The sequence below is a fragment of the Toxotes jaculatrix genome, chromosome 21, assembly GCF_017976425.1.
Source record: "Toxotes jaculatrix isolate fToxJac2 chromosome 21, fToxJac2.pri, whole genome shotgun sequence".
NCBI classification, from domain to species: domain Eukaryota; kingdom Metazoa; phylum Chordata; class Actinopteri; family Toxotidae; genus Toxotes; species Toxotes jaculatrix.
Window position 1 is genome coordinate 15,193,595 of NC_054414.1, and position 15,888 is coordinate 15,209,482.

A 15,888-nucleotide genomic window follows, 5' to 3' on the forward strand; every position below is an offset into this window, starting at 1 on the left:
TTACTCTGCTAAACTGGCTTAAACATCAGACTTGTTTACATTTACCACATGCAAACATTACCTGCATAAGATGAAGCCTGACGTTGTTTTGTGCTGTGCAACAACAGCATAAATCAATGATGAGACATAAAAACAAGTGTGTGCACATGTGGTTTGAAGGCCTGAGGGCGATCTAGGCCTTTAAATATCAAAGGAGGAGTCTGTCGTCAGACAGACTACGAACTATAACCTCTATCTCTGACAGCAGTAGGGGGGTAGGGAGGGGGTCATACCTGACAGTGCTGCATGCACTAAATATGATTATGTCAGAGTAAACCAATTATTACAGGCATACAGAACAAATATGGGTACATTGTGCGTAAGAGTCTAAACATATAACCATTATGGCATCAGGCACAGGTACAAAATAACCCAGTCAAAAGACGTCCACATGTTGGATGCTTTAATTCACTCAAAAAAAAAAAATCAGCACTTGATATATTACATACACACATCAATAAAAAAAAAAAAAAAGTATTGAAGTCTAAGTATTGAATTTAAAATGTACAAAAAAAAAAAAAAAAAAATCAAGAAGCCTGTACTTGGAGACAACAGTGCTGCCCTGTATACGGCCACTGTTTTAGTTCCAGTAGCATTATATAATATTTTATAATAAGAGGACAAAGTGATCTACAAACATTTCTCTTTCACTGAGGTGGGAACAGTAGCAGTAAAGAGTTATAGCTGTCTGTGACAGGGAATTGTGGATAAATACTGAAAACATGACAAACGTACACCTCAGTCTCATCCTCACGTCTGTTATTCACTTGCAGAACTGTTTTCTGATCAGCACACTATCACACAGATGTCTGTTTGTAGTTCTTGGTGTCCAAAACTTTCTTTCCACACATTGCACATATTCCTGTAGAGACAAAAAGGAAGGAATTAGAGAGTAAAGCAGTGAAAAAAATATTACTAGAGAGAAAAGAGCAAAAAGAGCAAATCAGTCTTTTTCCCTTAAATCAAAACGATGGGTTAAGACACTATAAATCTCCATAAAGCTGAGAGAAACTGTGGAATTGGTAATAATTACCTTCGTCACTACAAGTGACCTCTTCCACATACAAGTAGTTATGTGATCAGTTGTTAGTATATACATATTGATTACAGCGGCTTTAAATAAATAAATGTTATATTCGGCTCAACAGAAAGAAACTTGACTTGCACAACAGAAGGTTTCTGTAGTGTGCTGATAGAGTTTCAATCACTATGGAAATGAATGGAAACAAAAGGATTCCCGAAACACTGAACAAAACAACATGGTTAGATGGGATGTAATTCCTCCCTTTGCACCGTATGACCTGGACATGGTCCTTGAACGTCTGTTCTGAATTATATCACTTTGTCTTTAATGTGACTTTTCTGTTCAGTTCCCCTTCAGTGAAGTCCACATCCTAATCCAAAACACTATGTTAGGTTGTGATTTGAAGTCATTCTCATGTTTGTTGAACTCTAATGTGGCTATCATGCACTGCATTTGGACCTGCTCTTCACTTGTCCATACTGTTTGTGTGCCGACTACAGGTTTATGAGCTTTGGCCTGATTTTTTGCAGCTTAGACCATGCGCTTCAAGGTTCATCAAGATATATCTTTTGAGATGTGCTGTTATTTGGATTTCATCATCCAATCTAAATAGTATAGAGCGCTGGCACCAGCAAACAGTACAGTCAAACAATGTCATGAGGTTCAGCTAATATACAAGTAACTGAACCTCTTAGTTCTGTCCATAGCATTATAACTGCATGACTGCTGTTCACTGTTGTTCACTGATGTTAAAGAGTTCACCCAAATATAAAAAGCATATTTTAGTACGAGTGAGTTTATACCTTTCTTGTATGCACAGCCCTGGCAGTAGTGTGATCCAGACTGATGAACTGAGCTCTTGCAGATCCTGCAGATAGCAAAGCCTGTCTTGCTGTAAGGATCAAACCTGAGAGAGGGATGCATTACATTATAAAAACTGGGACTACAGTGGTGATATTTGTCATCAGACACAAAATGATTAGTCACAATACAATAACAAGTAAGTCTTCATCGAGCCTCACCTGGCTTTCTTAGATGTCAGGATCTTGTTTTCATTTAGCTTGCGCCCACCACTCTCTGAGTGAAGGAAGCACAAAGAAACCCACTGAACATTTTCCCTATCAATAGGCCAATTAATTGAAAAAAATAATCAACAGATTAATCCATAAATAAAATAAGAATTAGTTGCAGTCGTATACAAAATACTCAGAAATTAGCTCCATTTCAACCATGTACAACAGTAAAAAGGGACTTACACGTTAATGTATGAGTAATATTGACTTAACGGCCTACTATACCGTAATACAACAGTCAGAGGGGCCATTTTTCTGCAACAAGTACACTGCCCTGATTACTCTTACAAACTTTTACTTAAGTAACGATTTTTTTCCTGTATGGTAATAGTACTTTAACCTAGGTAAAGAACCTAAATTCACCTGTTGTATTCCGCGCTCCATCCTTCCAGGTGTCAGGGGTGATGACCTTACCAAGCTTCTTCTCGCCTAAGACAAAGAGTAACACAAAATATACAGAGAAAAATAAACATTAAAAAAAATCAAATCTGTGTTTATAAACCAATGTAAAGACAGTTAGCAGTCACGTCATGTTAGCTTTAGAAGAATCCCCAGCCCTCGCTAACGGCTAAAAGTCAGTCAAGTCAGAAAGCATCTGAATGGTGTGATACGTACACTTTTCACAAACCATCTTCACTTTTATTTCGTTATAACCGAGGCTTTTCGACGATTGGCTAAAACAAAACAAAAACAGTCAGCTAATCGTTAGCTTCCTCGACGGATGTTTGTAAACTTCCGGTCATTTATTCCTCAAGCTCGGATCCGCAGCAGATTGATTGGTCAAAACCACGACAATCTCAGATTTCATTGGCTTACTGTTCTGTCCGTCATAGAAGGCACCAAGAAAGTTGCCTACAAAATAATACTTCCTGTTTTCTGCAGACAAGTTTTTTTTTTCTGTTTCAAAATAGAAGTGCCCTCGAAGGTGGTAGGCGCTCTTGCAAGGGTCTCAAGGGCAAAATATGTAAATCGTGGTGTAAAGCTAACTAAAACGAACTTAAAAGAATTTGTTTATTGGTTAATCGAGAAAATAATCAGCAGATTAATTGATCATGGGAAATATTTGAGACAATTAAAAATACTCGAGTATTTCAGCTTAACTTGTCAGTTTATTTTGCCTTTGGTGAGGTATAAACGTTGGACTTTTGTTGTGAAGTCAAAGCGGAAGTCACTGTCGCTCCATGTTTACGGAAGATAAGACGAATCATCCATGCTCTCAAGCTGTTCCACATATCCCCCGCTAAACTAACATTTTAATAGGTTTTTATTTAGAATTTCGTTCTAGTTTAATTGTAGACAGGTAAAGTAACCGTCATGTGGGACCATGAAATCAGAGCCATGGCGTCCACTCACGCCATTATCGCCGCTTCGGTGTTCATGGCGACCGTCCTACCTGCGGTGTTCGTGCAGGGCTTCTCGGTGTACGGCACTCACCTGCTGTGGCTCTACTCGGTGTCCGGTACGGTGACCGCGGTCAGCGTCGCCGTCTTCTGGCTCCTCGGTATCACACCGCCCACCAAGAAGCACACTCTGGGATACAAGGTGACTGCTGGATCCTTTAACCTATAGCCAGATACACAGGGCTGCAGCTAACATTATTTTCATTGTCGACTATTTTCCCCATTAATCATTTGATCTATTAAACATTAGATAACTGTGAAAGATCTTGGAGTTTAGGGTTTTGCCCTAAACTCCAAGTGAAATGTTAAGTAAATACTTAACATTTCACATTTAAAATAAACAATTTAGCCACTGAGCTTGAATGAACCTGCACAGATACCCAGCAACATTCATCCAAACAATACAGTTTCTCCAGGAGGTAAACTTTTTGAACCCAAGAAACATTCATAACTCTTTAACTTTTGTTTTGTGAACTTTCCTCACTCCTCTCTCTCTCTCTCTCTCTCTCTCTCTCTCTCTCTCTCTCTCTCTCTCTCTCTCTCTCTCTCTCTCTGCAGCTGTCTAGGTTGTTTCGTTCCTGTCTGTACTTCTTCCTGTCGTGCCTGTTCTTTCACACTGTGGTGGTTCTTTATGGAGCTCCACTGATTGAGTGAGTATATCATGATGCTCTTATTCTATAGCCTACGTGTATGTGTGCAGTGGTGAGAGACAGAGAGAGGTACATCAGAGAAAAATTGTTGCTGTTTTGTATTTGTCTCTGTATTGGCACAGGTTTTGCCTCCACAAATGTCCTTCTATGTTTAAAACATTGAGCCTCTTATTTCTGTGTTTTCCAGATCTGCGTTAGAGACATTCTCCCTGGCTGTGCTGCTGACCTCTCTAACCACCCTGAGGTGTCTCTGTGTCCTTGGGCCCAACATCCAGGCCTGGATACGAGTGTTCAGTCGGCATGGGTACCCTTCAGATTTGATTTTCTTTTCTCCCTGCTCCCTGTCCTTCTGTATCTAAATTGAATCTAACCAACCTCGCTTTGCTCTGTTTCCATCTCCAGAGCTATGTCTGTGTGGGACACCTGTCTACAGATTACAGTCACCTGTACAGTGGTAGGAGCCTGGGTGGGAGCCTTCCCTATACCTCTGGACTGGGACAGGCCATGGCAGGTCAGCACGCACTGGAAATTCCCTCATACACAAACTGTACACTGTGGGATCTTTGCCTTCATATTGGGCATCATGCAAAAACTGTGTTCTTATCCTAAACCTCTTTTTTTCTGTGAGACTCGCTTGTTTCAGTGTCATGAGTAAAACCTGTTCACGGGGAGGTGCATGACATAAACTTCAAACCACTTATTTATAAATAACATTATCTTTATAAAGCGACTAAAGCGTGTCGCTAATATTGAGTTTCAGTAACTTGTGGACATCCTTTCACAGTAATAGGAGTATTTTTCTGTCAATTTTTTTTTACAAGTCATCTTGTTTGCCTGCCTCAGGCATACAGCACAGTTCTTCCACAGTTTTCTCTGTTAACAAGAAACAAGTTGTTTCCATTCATCACTGAACAGTATTAAGTACGACCTCTGTAAGGATGAAATCATAATTCAACACAGTAACCATTAAATCCTTCTCTTTATTTAATTAATCCAATATCTTTAAATGACAAAAAGGAAAAGATTAAAATTATAATTGCAAAGGGAGTTCTCTGCAAAATGACTGGACGAAAATGCAAATTAGAGGTAGGTTTTGATAATTGGAGCATAACTCTAAATGACAGTGAAGCTGTATTTTTCTTAGTCGTTCCTCTTTAAATTCAGTGAACATTACACAAGTGGAGACGTGTGCTTATGGGAAAGATAGTGCAGCTCCCCTTGATCTATGAGCTCAATGTTGCAGTGTTTGATTGCTACTGAACGATCAGACTCTCTTGTCTTCTTCTTCTTGTAGGTTTGGCCTGTTTCCTGCAGCCTGGGCGCCATGATTGGCTTCCTGACTGGGCTTGTTGCTGCTCCTGCGTGGATCCACTATCATCGCAAACAGCTCACGTATAAGTGCAAATGATAAACGAGACACATGTTTGTATGCCTGTGTGTGCTTGAATGTGACCATGAGGGTATTTCTTGTGTTCCTGCGGAATTCATTTAACTTTTAACTTATTATTTATTGGGAACATTCACTCTGTTTGCAGCTGGAAGGAAAGGTGATTTTGTAAGAACGCAAGACTTATGATTATTTTGTACGCAAGAAGGCTGAATTTGTTCCTGAAGATTTTTCACATGAATAAATACTACTTCTGCAACTGTGTGCACTTTTTAAAAAAATTGTGGAAAGGGCTAGGAGTTTATAGCTGAGATATCCTCGGTTATCCGTGATTTGTTTTTGATTGATTAAATCTAGAAATGCTTAAACCTGTAGGTGGTGCTGTTGGATCACCACTTATATATTTGTGTGTGTGTGTGTGTGTATTTTAAATGTGAAGGCAACAGAGTTTAGATGAAGAGGAGAAACTGAGCCTTGCACTCATTTGAAAAGTAATACAAAGTAATCAGTATTATGGTTGGTTGGCCATTTACTGAAGTAATCATGAGGGAAAGTTAGAAAGTGTAAACTTACTGCAAAGTGTAGTTCCACTCTGGCACACACACACACACACACACACACACACACACACACACAGACGGCGTTCTGCACCTGAAGCTGACTATTGATGAATACTGTTCCTTTTTAAACAACCATTAATCTTGCTCCAACTCTATTTCAACACCCTCCTCCCTCTCCCGCTCACATTCTCATTCCACCTTTTCACGTCCTCAGGCAACCATATTGATTCACTTTCATTTTAGGGACATTAATTTTCCTCCTTTCATGCCGCCCACATCTCTTGTTCTCCCTTGCAGCCCAGTAACCACAATGAGACTTACATTTTCTGCATCGCAGTGTCAAGTTGCAAAGTAAATGAGGGATGTTGTTTGCAGACAGTCTGGGCACTTGTAAGACAACACAGCTACATACGACACTACGTGAAATTTGCTGTTTAATATTATCGGGACTGGTGAATAGGTTCAGCTCACAGCCAGGGGCTGAGCTATCCTTTTGCCCTGTGATTGAACTCTTACATAAGGTTGTTGCCAGGGAAAGTCAGAGAAAGAATAGCCTGAAGGAAAAAGAGAAAAGAGGGAAAAACGCATTATCAAAAAAACGATACAGGAAGAGAGAATTTCAAAGCCTATTAAGTAGCCTACATACACTTACAACACCAATCAGCACACCCTTTTCATGTCTCAATCTCTCCCTTCATCTCTCTGATGAAATTCAATCTGACCTCACGCTGTTACCTCCATTACCTTTACTCTCCTCGCCTTTTTTCTATTTTCCACCTTGGCTCTGATATGTCATTAAATGTGGAGAGCAGAGGAAGTGGTGAGCAAGGCTCCTTCGAGAGCAAAGGGTGTGATCGAGCTGATTTCGACCTGAGCTGAATTTCACCCTGATTTTACCTCCGGCCTCTGTGTGGTGTGAGTGTATATTTTTAGGATGGCTATGATGATTCATGCATGTCACACCTGGTGCTTTTCAGGTGTCTCTTTAGATCCCTTGAGTTTTTTATTATTTTCTGTGTAATCGTTGTACTTTGTGCACAGAAATTTAGAAAGAGCTGCTTTGTTCGTGTGCTCAGTCGCGCTTATGGTCGTTTCATCTGCGAGACGCACACACACAAAAGCAACTGCTTCTCGAAATGCTCTGCTCATTCAATCTCAGAGAACTTTATTTATTCATTATTTGTTCTCAGGCTGTGCTGTTGTGGCAGGGCATTGTGAGCAGAGGTAATTTGTCACTCCCTGCCCCTCGTCTCCCCCCAGCTTTTCCTGCAAGGAGGTTGTTGCAGCATTGTGTTAGCCACTTACAGAACCGTTATGTTTCTGCATTGTTCCTATGAGGAGGGACAAACAGGCAGAGTAGTACGCTCTGAATTAAGAGGCACTGCTCTCTGTGGTCGATAGTGTCACCCATTATCTGTGCAGTGTGAAAAGATTGTTCATGCTGTGGAGAAAAGAGAATTAACACCCAAACTCTGCAACTCTATACAGCCTCTCTCAGGTCGTCTTGGTTTTACAGCCTGCAAATTTAATATAAGGTTCAGTCTCACGGCTCTTATTAACTCTGTTTCCAGCTGCAGCAGGCAGTTGAACACTACCAGCTCAGCACACGTAGCAGATTGAGAAAGCTAGATAGTGAAAAAATCAAACACAGCTAGCTGAAGATCCAGGTGCTTTTCTCAGGAGCTGGTGGAAACCAAACCACAGTGAAAAGCAGTGTGAATTATGGAGTTAGATTTATCTAGTAGCCAGAAACCTACACCAGACGAATACTAATCTTGCTCTGTGTCTGCTTGATGTGAAAATAGTTTGCAAATATGTTAGTCTGGAAAATTTTCAAAGCCAGGGTAATGGTGGTGGCCGACATCCATGGTCCCCAGAGAGTGGATCGTAATGATTGGACTGGACTTTTCATCCAAAGTTTTCACTTGATTGGACTAAATTTTGTGCAGACATTCATTGCTCTGAGATTACCTATCCAAATGTGCCCTAATTTCCGTAGAGGAAATTTCCATTCCTTTTTAAATTTTTAGTTTCATCAACCAACCCTAATGTTTAAAGCCATTATGTGTATAACCATATTTTTTCTGTCTTTTCCAGCTTATGGACGTTACATGGATGAGAGACCAGCCCTCTTCTCAAACTCTCATCTTCTTCCATGTGGCCATAAATCAGTTAGTGCAGCATTAAAAGTAAAGGAGAAAGTAAATATTTGCATCTTATTGTACAACTAGTGAAAGTTGTAAGCCTGGGGTAAAAGGGATTTGTCTTTTTTTATTTTAAATGTTTAGTTTGGCTCAGAAAATCTGACCTTTAATGCAGTAATAATTAGAAATATGCCATAATAATCACATCAAATTATTTTTTTACAATGATCGATTTTAAGGGGGGGATTATAGTGGAAACATAGTAAGTGCCTCATGATACAAGATGAAAAGGAAGGGAATCCTTCCTCTAAAAACGGGGATTCAGTTTTCAATTTTCTTCCTCATAAGTCACACCCATCCTCCATATATAATCACCTTCTTCTCACACCCTCATCCCCCCCCCCCTCACACCCCACTTGCATCCTGTGTTTTGTCTCTCCTTTTGCCCCACTTTCCTGTTTTCACGCTCCCCCAGGTGTTTGCTTCATTAACAGTTGGAGTGGTGTGTTACTGAGCGGTAAACATGTTATTGCGGAGTTCTCATGTCTCTCCTGTCGCATAGAAGAGCGACAACAAAAGGATCCATTGTTACTGAGGGATGCTCAAGTGGGCTGTCATGACGCAAGAGGGACGGGGGAGACAGAGGAGCGGAATTAAGGGGATGCTGAAGGATTTGTCGATGAGAAACAGGTACAGGATTTATCGTCAAAACAAGATATTCAGTGCCTCTCTTGACAGTTTAATGTGTGCACATAATGATTATGTTTTTCTAAGAAAAACCTCAGTGGGAGGCCAGTGACTGAATAAGTGAGAAAAGAAGTTTAAAAGAGACAGACTGAGCAGGGGATCCCTTGCTGAAACAAATTAACAGTTCAAAGACAGGTTTTTAAACTCCCATTTTGGATTTAAATTCTAGGAAATCACTGTAGCTTTGCAGAGGATGGTTTCTTAGATATGAGAAACCATCAAGAGATTCTTAATCAGTGTGCATAACATTCACACATTTCTTGTCCATGTGCAGTCCAAAGTTTTTGACTTCCAAAGGACTGACAACACCAGTCAAAGCTCCCCTTGAAGGCCCTGAAAAGCTTTTGCCTCAACCAGCTTCTTGCTACATAAACACACAATTATGTGGTTATTTCACATGAGATGCAATGCTCCGATGCTCAGATTTTCCATAAAGTTTTTCATTTGTTCAAATTTGGCTTAATTTGGAAATTTAACTTCAGATAACTTCTCAAACTTGTTTCAATTTGATTAAATTAGAAAGAGTACGTTTGGAGCCCATCAGGTACAGATGAATCAATTTTTTGGTCTGTACTGAGGCAGTCTGGACTCCAAACATTGTACTTTTTCCTGTGTAATGAGAAAGTAAAAAAAAAAAAAAAAAAAAAAAAAAAAAAAAAATATATATATATATATATATATATATATATATATATATATTTATATTTATATTTATATTTATATTTATGTGTGTGTGTGTGTGTGTATTTTCAGACAAAATAAGGAGAGAAAGATGCAACAAAGGCTCCCAGCCAGACTCTAACATCGCTCTTTTGTTCAAGACTCTGCCATTCATAGACATGCGTGACCTGTGACACGAGGACCACAGGTAAACACCCCAGTAGCTGAGCCGTGTTTCCATGGTAATCAGCGACACTGGCTGACAACACATTAAAGAGGAAAAATGTTCAATTTGTGGTTTGTGAATGTCTGACAAATGTAAACGGAGCCTCACAGCTTGAAGGTACAGTACAGCTTTATTGACCAAGTCTTTATAGTTTAAAGAGTATTCATTCACCCACATTACTGCTATGCCACACAGTCAGGAACTCAACACCTTTGTGTGACCAGTAAACATAAACATCTATCTACTATTTATTGGTCACAATCAGTAATTGTATGTTATAAAAAGACCACCTTAGAGCTTTTTCCAGCAGAAACGGTAATCACCAACAACCACAAGCTCACAGCTGGAACACACCTGCATGTAATTACTGTATTTGTACCTTTAGGCTGTCCTGCACCATTGCTTTGCAGAATGGGATGTTTCCTCATATTATGCACCGTGTCTTCATTTATTAACAGTGCTCATTATTTCCCACGTAAGGTCAAATTATTCATTTTTAAATCAGTGCTATCATCAATTATCCATCACAAGGTTTCCCTCAGGGTGTGAAGTACTGATGCCGTGACAAAGGGGAATCCAGAGCTGAGTCATTCTGACAAATGAAGGTGCCATATTTTAATATATAAAACTCTTTTATGGCTATCCATTCATTAAAAAAAAACTTTAAGTGTTCTATTTTCAAGGGTTGTTGAAGGACTTTACAAAGGCTTTACAGCCTTTAGAAAGAAAGAAAATGTATGAGGTATAAAATGCATAAAACTAAAGCCTTCTTACATCTTCAATCCGCAGCGCAGTTAGAAAATATATGGACGGTGGCTTATTTTTACTCTGTTGGCTTTGTGCAAACTGGATTCAAAATGAAACAATTGATTATGAGGTTAATGTTCTGACTCAGCTTTAATTTGAGGGTGTGAGGATGTAGCTCAACGCAATGCTGTATCTAAGCAAAGCCTCACAGAGGCTAACAACCGTAGTCCTCAACTTGTAGTCCTCAACCCCAACTGATGCTAATTTATCAAGATTTTGCACAGCTACCTCTGAAGCCATTGAAGTTGTAAATTGCCTGCAGTCAAATGACCAGATGCTTCGTAGCTTCTCTGGTGATATACTGCCATATCTGTACTGCAGCCATCTTCACTTCTCACATCCATGTGTGATGGAGTGAACGGCTGATGAAATGATGAAAAACACACCTCTGTCCTGACAAGTTGGTACATGTGTGGACCAACAGATATAGAACAGAACAGGCATGGTTCCTAACAACCTTAGGAGCTATAGCCATAAGTCTGAACCTTGTTCTGTGCCACCAGCTGTTGCGGTGACATGAGGATTCTAAAAATGCTTTGCTCAGATAGAACCAGGAGACTTTAAGCTTTCAGCCAAAGTACAATTTGTCATGGCTGTGTGAAGGTGGAGTCTGGTACAGACCAAAACACAACTAAAGAAGCACTACCAAGGCCAAAGCTTCCCAGGGATGGGATGCTGTGAAAGGTTAAGAAAAAGATCTGAGTGCTTTTTCCACTACTCTGCGTACCAAACGCACCAAAGCAGTCTGAGATGATTGTCAGTGTGTCAGCAGCTTGATGTGGCAGTGCCAACATTTCTGTCTGAAACAACCGCCCTCCCTACGAGCTCGGCGAAGAGCATCTGACATCACACCAGGGCCCACACATATAAATACTGTATGAGACAGTACTTAAGCCAAGTGAGCAGCAGCTATGTTCCAGACGGGGTGTCTCCATCATGCTCGTACTTTAACGCACACACATGCTTATCGCTGCACTACTGCAAGCCTGTTCAAAGCCAACTATCTTTACATGTCTGCTTCTGTTTTGGCATCTGTAAGAGCTGAGGGAGATGATGCAGCCCCTTACCCTACAGAGAGTTTCATACATGATGCCTGTGCATCTGTTGGTTGACTGGCAATAATGACACCTCTACTACAGTGAGTGCTACTTCAGACAGTATAAAGACAAACATGAAAGGGAAAAGACTGGACTCAGAGCATCTTTTATGTTTGTTTCCCCTTAAAATTTATTAACTTAGACAGCTTTTTTTTTTTACAAAGAAGACAGATATTGATATTGTTATCGTTATCATTGGTGTGTTCTAAAAGTGATAAATTCTCATCTAAGAGTCCCAAGAGGTGGCATGACAAGGGCAGATGGAGACCGTGAATGCTGGGTCGATGGATTACAGTAGAGACATGTCGGAGGTGTCACAGAAAGATCCTGGGTTTGTGTTGATCACTAATTTTTCCTGGGCTGGGCTGCCATGTAAAGAGCCACCAAACAGTAGAGAGCGCCTCCTAAGGTGAGAGCCATGGTGGTGCGGTACAGCAGCCTATCAGGAACTCCACGCTTCAAATGAACGGGGACACTGTCTGGCATCTGGGGGAAGACAAAGGAAAGCAGGGGACGGTTGAGGAAGGGAAAAAAAAAAAAGATATATAATTAAGTTATTAATAGCACAGTATTTTCAGATGGGCTTTTCCTGCAATTCTTTAACCATGTCTGTTTTTTCTCAATATTGTAATAAGAAATCCAATGTTTTTTCAACACTGACATTTTCAGAATGAAAATTGTCCCTGAAAAGTTTGATTTGAAAAAAAAAAAAAAATTAAATCTTAAATGAAAGTTTAATTTAAAAAAAAAGGAATAAGTTTTCTCTAATGTGCAATTCTGGAAGGTCAGAATTTCTACACTCATAAAACTTAAAATATTCTGGCACTTATAAATTTGAAGCAGTCAATACAGTGATTTCCATGTTTGAGTGATTGCTCTGCCCAACTTCTGAGTCTCTTATTATTTCCCTCGCTGCCTGTTGTGTGATGAATATTGAGGGAGGGCGAAATGGAGTGAAAATGAATACCAGTCATTGCCCAGCTCTGATGAATCTTCTCTGCTTTGATTGATAAAGCTGAACCCTGAACCCTCACTCTGAAGACTTTTTGAAATTTACAAAAGCTGACTCACTGTGAGAATTGAATAAGTATCAGGCGAGGGAAAAAATACCGACACATTTTTCAGCCTGTGTTCTTAATTACCTGGAATATCCTCTGTAACTCATGAACCCTGTTTGTTCCCATGTACTCCACCGTGGCCCCGGCCTCTGACACCACCTTGGTGGGTGTGGCAAAGACCATGGTTGGGGCCTCTGCTGGCACACCTGGCCTCAGCCCCTGGACAAAAATAACCAACTGGTCACAATAATGCACAATTCTCTTCAAAGTTACTTATTTATTAAAACATACTTAATAAATAAGTAACTAAATAGACAAATGGATCAAATAAAATGTTGAACAAGAATGTTTTGACAATAACAATCAAAACAAAAGATTCTGCAATATCAGCATAGTTATTCGTAATTATCTGCTGTACATTAAGTACAACAAAAGCCCATTTACTTTTTATAGGAAGTCTACTGAGAACAAGGCTGCTGTATATTTACAAGTGGTTATATGAGCACTTGGTTCATCTCTTGCAAATTATGCCTCCACTTGTGAGACTGTGTAAGTGCCTGTTTAGATTATTAAAGAGCAGCTCAAGTAGCAGTTCAACTCTGCAAACTGCAGTGTATTAACATCTAGGCCTATTTTTGTCTTACGTTGTTACATGTTATAAGTTTTTTAGTTATCTACCTGCAAGAATCTAGGGAAATTATCAGCAAATTTCATAATTCTGTTCTACTATTTAGACAGTAAATCCTGTAAGTGAATAAACCAGCGGTGCACCGTGGTGTTAATGAAGCACAAGTGTGCCTCCTTAATATCTTCACACTTGGAGGAAGCTTCTCACCCACCTTCTTTTGAAAATTACTGGGAGACCCATTACCTTGTTAGAGTGTGTGGAGGCAGACAGTGTGGGAGCGGGGAGAATCTGACATGAAAACGCAGAGGCACTAAAAGCAGATTATTTTTACTTGCCATTTAAAAGAAGGCTTAACTAAAAGTGTTCACAGCAGGAACTCATCTTTGTGCAATATACCAGAAAAACAGAAAAGATTGCTCCCTGTGTTTTTTGTAGTTTCTCCTGTATGACTTGTTATTACAGAGTGATGCGCTGCATTGTACAAGATGCTGAGGAATAATATGCAAATTGCAAAGTGGAAGGAACAAAAATGCTGCCTTCAGGTGTCTGGTGGGGATCCCCTAACCTTTACCCAAACACATTAAATCAGATTAGACAAACAGAAAACTCTACATTGCCTGAAGGTGTCAGTGTTGTTGTCTGATTGTATTTTTTGTTTTAATCTTTCAACAGACTAACAGCCGTTCTCCATTGATCTTCCAAGTTGTGCTGGTAGAGGTGACCATGTAAGGACAGATGGAGCTGGGGTCACATGACCAGCTTTCAAGGCAATAATTTACAGGTATGGTGGAAACACAGGCCTATGTGTTCAATATGTTTTGTTTCTTGACATTTTTAGAATGAATCTAAGAATACGCATCCAAATATGAACTGGTGAAGTCTAATTTCTCTGATGGACTTTAATGTTCTCCTCTGTAATTGTGAAATTGTGTGATGACTAGGTGTGATCCTAAACAGCCCTGAGCGGAAAGTAAACAAAGTACCATAATGTACCAACAGCAATGTAAACAACATAGACTAACAGACACACTGTGAAGCGGCTAACTGATGAATCCAAATGGAAAATACTGCTGTGTTTTTGCCAATACCCGAGAGCTGTAAAAGGACTGAAGTATATCACAGCATCTCTGCCACCTGCTGCTGTTTCATTATCAGCTGACAGAGATTAAACATTATACCTGACAACCCATATGTCACCTGCACTACATTTAGCTGGGTTTCCCCACCTTTACCAGTAACAAGCATCATGCTAATGGAGAAAAACCTTAATCTGAAAAGAAGCTAGTAACTGAAGCTGTTAAATAAATGTAGTGGAGTAAAAAAAAAATACAGTTTTCCTCTTTGGCCCATAGTGGACAAAAGCAACTTAAGAGTTGAATAAGTGACTGTCAACCTGAGACACAGAGGAGCTTGAAAGCAGTCTCACCCACTATCATATAATAACAAGGAGGCTGCGATATAAAGGACAGAGGAGCCATAATAAAGGTCACATCTGGCAGAAGCTCTGAGAGGCCAGTGAATTACAAAATTGGCTGTAAAGTCACATGAAGACCAGATCCACAGATTGGAAATAACCTTTCAGGATAAAGGTTAAATAAAGGTTCTGTGATAAGGCTGTGACGGGAAAAGAGAATTAAATTTTACATAGAAAGAAAGAGAGAGCGAAAGGCTCTCTTCATGATTTTTCAGAAAGTATTCCAACGTTACAACTCTAAATGGATTAAATAGATGAATTCATTAAAATGAAGTTAGATGAAAACAGCTCAAAGTATCGTGTTAAATAACCGTTATTTTTCAACATATGTGTGAATTAAGACACTAAATGTCTTAAATGACACTGCTTTTTAAAAGACCTTTAAATATCTTTAAGTGAATCTTAAAGCTCCGGTAGGTACAGGAAAGAAAACTGTGGCTCGTTATCCAACTCGGTGATATGAAGGTCATTCTTTTGCGGTTACCGGCTCGGTTTCTCTCGGGTCTCCGGTCTCACCTGAGGGCTGTAGGCGGCCGCAGGAGGGGATCCCGTCAGTTTTTGGGTAAAACCGCTGAACTTGTAGTACATTTTACGGCTGAAGGACGTGGAACGATGTGATCCACAGCAAAACCACCCGGTGAAGGGTCTTCCTGCTGCGACCGTCGACGGACAGTGACGTAGTAGTCAGCTGACCCGCCCCTGCCAGTTTAAAATTCCATCGGCGGGCAGAAGGAGGCGTGTGCGGAAATGTTCAGTGGTGGAGGAAAAATTCAAACCAAACGATTTAACTTCACTGTGAGTAAAAGTCCTGCATTTAAAGTCCTACTTGAGTAAAAGCACAGAAGTATCAGCCAAATGTACTTGACGTATCAAAAGTATCTTCATTCTTGAACATTAGCCCCTGTAACTGACAT

The 15,888-nt window shown here is 40.0% G+C and overlaps 3 protein-coding genes across 3 annotated transcripts; 1 reads left to right on the plus strand and 2 right to left on the minus strand.

The window, feature by feature from the left end:
* Positions 1 to 428: 428 nt before the first annotated feature.
* On the minus strand, positions 429 to 2,903 carry cript (cysteine-rich PDZ-binding protein). The gene is made up of 5 exons (XM_041067379.1): positions 2,752 to 2,903; positions 2,500 to 2,565; positions 2,086 to 2,140; positions 1,867 to 1,970; positions 429 to 901 (listed from the first exon to the last, which is right to left on the minus strand). Exons 1-5 carry the CDS (start codon positions 2,765 to 2,767, stop codon positions 837 to 839), a joined length of 306 nt encoding a protein of 101 aa, XP_040923313.1. The 5' UTR covers positions 2,768 to 2,903; the 3' UTR covers positions 429 to 836.
* A 268-nt stretch (positions 2,904 to 3,171) lies between these two features.
* Positions 3,172 to 5,826, plus strand: pigf (phosphatidylinositol glycan anchor biosynthesis, class F). Its single transcript, XM_041067405.1, has 5 exons — positions 3,172 to 3,678; positions 4,095 to 4,186; positions 4,374 to 4,490; positions 4,589 to 4,697; positions 5,481 to 5,826. The coding sequence occupies exons 1-5, from the start codon at positions 3,451 to 3,453 to the stop codon at positions 5,592 to 5,594; spliced, it is 660 nt and encodes a 219-aa protein (XP_040923339.1). The 5' UTR covers positions 3,172 to 3,450; the 3' UTR covers positions 5,595 to 5,826.
* A 6,100-nt stretch (positions 5,827 to 11,926) lies between these two features.
* On the minus strand, positions 11,927 to 15,640 carry LOC121201162 (cytochrome c oxidase subunit 7A-related protein, mitochondrial). The gene is made up of 3 exons (XM_041066843.1): positions 15,491 to 15,640; positions 12,957 to 13,091; positions 11,927 to 12,300 (listed from the first exon to the last, which is right to left on the minus strand). The coding sequence occupies exons 1-3, from the start codon at positions 15,560 to 15,562 to the stop codon at positions 12,160 to 12,162; spliced, it is 348 nt and encodes a 115-aa protein (XP_040922777.1). The 5' UTR covers positions 15,563 to 15,640; the 3' UTR covers positions 11,927 to 12,159.
* Between the last annotated feature and the right edge of the window lie 248 nt (positions 15,641 to 15,888).

Bases quoted from the DNA above. Each gene is read 5' to 3' on its own strand.
- cript (XM_041067379.1), bottom strand. The intron at 2,141-2,499 runs GTGAATTTAGGT...TCCTTCACTCAG, and splicing joins TGGAGCGCGGAATACAACAG to AGAGTGGTGGGCGCAAGCTA. The intron at 902-1,866 runs GTATAAACTCAC...TTGTCTCTACAG, and splicing joins GGGCTGTGCATACAAGAAAG to GAATATGTGCAATGTGTGGA.
- pigf (XM_041067405.1), top strand. From the start codon at position 3,451: ATGTGGGACCATGAAATCAGAGCCATGGCGTCCACTCACGCCATTATC. The intron at 3,679-4,094 runs GTGACTGCTGGA...CTCTCTCTGCAG, and splicing joins AGCACACTCTGGGATACAAG to CTGTCTAGGTTGTTTCGTTC. The intron at 4,187-4,373 runs GTGAGTATATCA...TGTGTTTTCCAG, and splicing joins TATGGAGCTCCACTGATTGA to ATCTGCGTTAGAGACATTCT.
- LOC121201162 (XM_041066843.1), bottom strand. From the start codon at position 15,562: ATGTACTACAAGTTCAGCGGTTTTACCCAAAAACTGACGGGATCCCCT. The intron at 13,092-15,490 runs GTGAGACCGGAG...ATTTTTGTCCAG, and splicing joins CGGCCGCCTACAGCCCTCAG to GGGCTGAGGCCAGGTGTGCC. The intron at 12,301-12,956 runs GTAATTAAGAAC...GTCTTCCCCCAG, and splicing joins AGTTACAGAGGATATTCCAG to ATGCCAGACAGTGTCCCCGT.